This window comes from Lagenorhynchus albirostris, chromosome 15 (genome assembly GCF_949774975.1).
Source record: "Lagenorhynchus albirostris chromosome 15, mLagAlb1.1, whole genome shotgun sequence".
NCBI classification, from domain to species: domain Eukaryota; kingdom Metazoa; phylum Chordata; class Mammalia; order Artiodactyla; family Delphinidae; genus Lagenorhynchus; species Lagenorhynchus albirostris.
This window is the reverse complement of record NC_083109.1, coordinates 44,895,280-44,900,939: the sequence shown is the minus strand read 5'-3', so window position 1 is coordinate 44,900,939 and position 5,660 is coordinate 44,895,280. Positions and strand designations below refer to the sequence as shown.

The following is a 5,660-nucleotide window of genomic DNA, read 5'->3' as shown; positions in this document are numbered from 1 at the left end:
TCGGGACAATGTGGCATGTTAAAAAGGGATTTGGAGGCGGGAGGCGGAGGCGAGGACCAACCCCCCTCAGGCGCGTGGGAAGGCCAGGGTTTGAGGGGCAGAGAGACCCCGCAAGGTGAGGAGGGCTCTCGCAGAGGTGGTATCCAGACTTGGGGCGAAGCTGGTGCATTCCAAGTTTAGATGGTCGAGAAGCCCAAAGATCTAGTCCGGGACGTGGGAGCCTGAGCTTAGAAACCTGAGTCTGAAAGTTTTGGCCTCCGACTCTGCGGAGATTCTCACCCACTGCAAACTAGCTGCTCCCTGGATGGCTCCTGCCCTCGCTCGGCCAGCTTGCCTGCCAGCAGATGCCCAGGGCAAAGCCAAAGCGGAGCCCACTTTGCGAAGCCGGGCCCCGCTTGGCCTCCAAGATTTCCACTTCGGTTGGCCGAGGATTTAGGGCCACTAGGCTGTCTGTGGAGAGAGGCAGTGCGATATTTAAGAATTTATTCTGGGTCTTTCTTTATACTTTCCGGTTTTCCTTGAAGAATCACAACATACCCACTCACCTCCTTGGTGCTGTAATCCTAGCTTGCCAACCCGGGCTAAGAGGCCGCTTGGCCAAGGCCTCGCTCCGAGTTTGGGTGGAGTGGGGAGGGAGAAAACCTGCAGACCCTGGGATCCCACCCCTGACAAGGGGCACCTGGCCAGCCGTGCAGGATACCCCCTTACCTCTGCCTTATCCCCCAATTATACATATTTTAAAAGATTTTCATCAGGACCCTGAGTGCCCTTTAAAATCACTTCCAGGAGGAAGTCTTTTGTTTCTCCAGACCAGATGCTCAAAAGCATAGTTCCAGAAGCCTCACTACTCCTGGGCTGCAGCAAGTTCTACCAAGGTTGTGCAGAATACCTAAGTGCAGGTGGAGGGTGGGATGGGGGGTGGAGTGTGGACAGAGGCCCGAGGCTGCCAATCCAGGCGGAGTTCCAATTCCATGGAAGGGTGAATGGGTGCAGAGAGGCAGTGATGAAAAGGAAAAGAGCTGCACCAGAAATTTACAAGTCCAATCGGGGCCCCCTGCCTTGAAGGGAGGCCTAGGATTGGACATACAGGAAAAAACATGGACAATCCAGGCTTCTTTCCAGAGAAGCCAGCCCCAGGGTCCCAGAGATGTCAACAACATTGCACCTTCACACGGCCCAGCTGGAAAATACAGATAGGATGTGTGGTTTTCTCCAGGCTTCGGAGATAAACCTGCATCGTCCCCACAATCCCCAGAATGGTTCACCTGGGATCTGTGAGTTTCACTGCGTGTAAAGTTAAACCCCAAATTCAAAGAAGTAACCTTGAACAATGTTGAGTTCCATTAACATGTCCTTGCTGAAGTGTTTCGTGTACTGAAGTCTGAAATTTACTTGGAAATGCATCTAGGAAAATAAGATAAGTGGACCGATGGAGGTGTGGATAGATGGACAGATATGCTGTATAACAAGTATAGTGAAATGGGAACTGTAGGATCTGGGCAATGGGTATGTGTCTGTTTACTGTCAAATTCATTCAACTTTACTTTGTCTGAAAATGCTAATAATAAACAGTCGATAAAACAGCAACTACCTCCCCCAGAATAAAAGAAAACCTGCAACCAGCCAGGATCTCCCTCCCTCAATTTTAAACGAATTCCCAGGTCTGTTTGTTTTTTAAATCAGGCAAAGGAAAAAAAAAATCTTGAAGATTCAGAGCAAAAAACTGGCAATAACACTTTAATATAGATTCGTGGAACTCTGGTCCTTCTAGTCAGAACACACATTTATAAGCCATAAATAAAGCACACGGAAACCATAAATTAATCAGACTCGAGACCTGAATTTCACCGTATCAAGAATGGGAATGCTTTTTTTTTCTTTTTCTTGATCATTTACAACGGACCCTTACATCATTTTTTCTCTTCTTTAAACAGTAGTACAACTCTGTTTTCTGTTAAAACTACAGTTTTACACTGAGTCACTCACAAAAGTTTGTGTTTTTTCTTTTTTGTTTTGTTTTTGTTTTTTGTTGTTTTTTTGTTTTTTTAAATAAAGTAAGACTTCCCTGCAATGACAGCAACGGAGATAAACCACAACAACAAAAAGTCAGGATTCGCAGGTGCTTAAAGAAGCAGGCGTCTACACAGTAGTGGAAACTGAGGCTTTCCTTTTTCTCTTTTTTTGACTATCTTTTTTTCCCTTTCCCTCCTTATATATCATGATAGACATCAGTGTGGCCCATGTGAGGGAGGGAAGGGCTGCAGAGGGTGGGGGAGACCGCTGTTCCGGGGGGGGCAGGGGTGTGATGGGTCCTTCTCCCTCGAAACTTTCCAGCGCCCCTTTCTCAGGGTCTCTACCCCATTTCCTGTCTCTCCCGTCTGGGTCCAGGCTAGCCAGGTCACGCCGTCTTCTTAAGAGGAGTTCATAATGGGCCTGGAGTACACTCCCTGGTAGTAGGAGGTGTCTGGGGCCAGGGTCGAGGCGTCCAGGCCCGCTTTGTTCGTGGCCGGGCCCATGGCCAGGCTTCCCGGCATGGGGGACCCGTAGCCGGGGTAGTGCATCACCTGTTCGTAGGCCTTGAGGTCCATTTTGTGGGGCTGGTGGTGGTGATGGCTGTGGTGGTGCTGCTGCTCCGAGGACATGAGGTTGTTGATGGAGAAGGGGTGGTTGAAGGCGTAGTGGTGCTCCGGCTTCAGGTGGGTCTCTGGCGGCAGGCCCGGGTGATGCGGCGGGCCCAGCAGGTGGGCCGCGGCCTGCTGCTGCCCTGGCGAGGGCGCCGGCTCCGCGGGGCTCAACGCCGCGGCCGGCGTCCCCTTCAGCTCCCCGAGGCCCCCTCGCTTGTGCTCCTGGCACGGGGAGGCGCTCGAGTGGGGCGATTCGGTGCCCGCCGGAGTCTCGGAGACCGGCCCGGCGGCCTCCCCGAGCTGACCCTGCGAGGCCTGGGCCCCGGCGGCCGCCTTCTTACCGCCGCCCGCGGCGCCCGCGGCCTCCTTCAGGGCCAGCTGCTTCTCGCACTTGAAGCGCTTCTGGCGGCGCAGGTAGCAGCCATTCTCGAACATGTTGCCCGAGTCGGGGTGCAGAGTCCAGAAGGAGCCCTTGCCGGGCTTGTCGGGCGAGCGGGGCACCTTGAGGAAGCAGTCGTTGAAGGACAGCGAGTGGCGGATGGAGTTCTGCCAGCGCTGCTGGTTCTGCCGGTAGAAGGGGAAGAGGTCCATGATCCACTGGTAGATCTCGCTCAGCGTCAGCATCTTGTTGGGGCTCTGCTGAATGGCCATGGTGATGAGCGAAATGTACGAGTAGGGCGGCTTGGCGTGCGTGTAGCTGCGCCGGTACGTCTTGGGGTCGCGCGCGCGGCTCAGACCCGCCTGCCCGTACATGGGGCTCATGGAGTTCATGTTCGCGTAGGGTGCCAGGCCTCCCATGGCCCCGGCCGCCTGCCCCCCGAGCGGGCTCAGGCTCGGGCTCAGGTGCGGCCCCATGCCAGCCACGCCGGCCGACCCGGCCGAGCCGCCCATGCCGGCCATGGCGCCCGCCCCGGGGGACATGCCGGCCAGGGACGGGCTCATGCCTGCGCCCACGTACGACGACATGTTCATGGAGCCGGCGCTCATGTTGCCCGAGCCGCTGCCCATGGCGGCCGCCGACATGCTCATGTACGTGTTCATGCCGTTCATCCCCAGGCCGGCGTTCATGTTGCTCACCGAGGAGTAGCCCTGAGGACAGAGCCCGGAGGGAGGCGCACAGCGTTAGCACCGCGGCTGAAGCGCGCCCGGCCTGACCCCCCGCCCACCGGGCCAGCCCAGGCCCCCGCCTCCAGGGAGGCCTCCGGGGAGTCCTGCCCTCGCCCGGCCCCGGCCCCGCGTCCGTTTCACCCGGAGCGCGCCGCGATCGCCCTCGGGGAGGTGGCGCGGGGGCCGCCGCTCTGCGCCCGTGGCCGCCTCCTCGCCCTCCTGCGCCTCGCTCAGACTCTAAAACAGAGGTCCCCGGGAGCGCCCCAAGCCAGGCATCCCAAATGCATCTCCCCCTCGCAGAGTCTCCCCGACTCTCACGCCAGCATACCGAGCAGGCGCCGCGGCCCCGGACGCCACCTCCGACCCTGGCCAGCGACCTGTGGGACAAGGCGCAGGGCGCCCGGCGGCCTCCCGCGGAGACGATCCCAGGGTCCTCGCCATTCAGCCTTCCTCCCGGGACCCCATTCTGGGCCCCAGGGGAACCGAAACGCGGTACCTGCGCGCAGTCTGGGGCCAGCCGGAGGCATTGAGTGGAGGGACAGGGAGGGGACCGCGGACAGAACTACACGCGGCTGGGCTCTGCAGCCACAAACTTTCTTTCTCTTTGTCGCCTAGTCCTGGACCGTTTTTCTCTACCTCAGCCCCCAACTCCTACCCACCTTCTCCACTCCAGCTCCCCACCCCCTCGCCGGCCGACCTCCCACCCCTCCCCAGCCGCGCGCTGCCAAACACAACTCTGTTAGGATAGTGCGTGGCTCGGCCACGAAGAGGATTTGGAGGCGCCGCAAGTCAATATTTGATCACAAAGTTAATATTATCTCAAGGCTAACAGTGTGTCGTATAAAAAAGAGACCCATCTGAGTCGAAGGAGGGTGGAAAAGGCGGCTGCCCGGAGCGGCTGGGGTGGGGGCCGGGGGCCGGCCGGGGAAGCGGTCCAGAGGTTGGGGCCGAGAGCGGACGCGGCCACCCCGCTTCCCCCGGCAAAGGCGAGTGCCTACCTCGGGCTCGGCATAGTAGCTGCTCCAGTCGGACGGCTCGTGCCCTTCCATCTTCACCGCTCCCAGCATACTGGAAGCCGAGTGCATGGCAGTTTAAAATTTAACAGCCCCAGCAAACGACCGGCAATCACCCCCCCACCCCCACCCTCCTTTCTAAAAAAAGTCAGCCAAGGCACCGTCCCCTCCCTCCCTCTCGCGCTCCCTCTCTCTCGGCTCCACTCCCTCTCTCCCTCGGCCGGCCAGAGGCAGTGGCTGGAAGTGGGCGGGAGGGGTGAGTCGCGGGAGGAGGGGGCCGAGGGTGGGAGGAGGCCCGGAGCCGATCGCCGCTGCCGGAGCGCCCGCCGCCCGCCGCCGCCGCCGCCGCCGCCGCCGCCGCGCTCGCGGGCTGCCGGGTGGAGGCCGAGGCTGGCAGTGCCGAGCTGCCGGGAGGCGGCGGGAAGCGCGCGGCGCGGGGGCGGGTGGGGGGGGTGGAGAAGAGGAGGAGGAGGTGGAGGTGGTGGAGGAGGGGGGGAAGGGAGGAGGAGGAGGAGGAGGTGTGGACCGCGCAGCGGACAAGTGCCGCAGTGACGTGGGCTGCTGGTGATATAGCGCAGCGCGCGGCCGCGGGCCTCCAATCCCCAGACCCGGGGCAGCCCATTTGAATAATCAGCTCACACCTGGGTGAGAGGGAGCCCCGGCCGGCGCCCAGCACCTGCCCTCGGCGCCCGCGCAGCTGCCCTGCGCCGGGCACGCGGAGCCCGGACTGGCGAGCGGGGCGGGTGGGCGCGTGGGCCCCCGGGTCCAGCCCCCTTTCGTCTGCGGGGAGTCCCCACGGGAGGAGGGACCCGGGAGGAGGCCACCCAGTGGAGCGGCCCAGGGCTCTGGCCCCGTCCCCGTCCCATAGAGCCGGGCCCCTGGCGCGCCTGTCCGAGGGCGCGTCCGGCTTCCGCGC

General features: G+C 60.6%; 1 protein-coding gene across 1 annotated transcript; it reads right to left on the bottom strand.

Moving 5' to 3' along the window:
• Positions 1-2,411: 2,411 nt before the first annotated feature.
• Positions 2,412-4,816, bottom strand: FOXA2 (forkhead box A2). The gene is made up of 2 exons (XM_060123581.1): positions 4,730-4,816; positions 2,412-3,713 (listed from the first exon to the last, which is right to left on the bottom strand). Exons 1-2 carry the CDS (start codon positions 4,814-4,816, stop codon positions 2,412-2,414), a joined length of 1,389 nt encoding a protein of 462 aa, XP_059979564.1.
• Between the last annotated feature and the right edge of the window lie 844 nt (positions 4,817-5,660).

Coding starts and splice junctions, on each gene's coding strand:
- FOXA2 (XM_060123581.1), bottom strand. CDS start 4,816: ATGCACTCGGCTTCCAGTATGCTGGGAGCGGTGAAGATGGAAGGGCAC. Junction 3,714..4,729: donor GCTACTATGCCGAGCCCGAG/GTAGGCACTCGC, acceptor CTCTGTCCTCAG/GGCTACTCCTCGGTGAGCAA.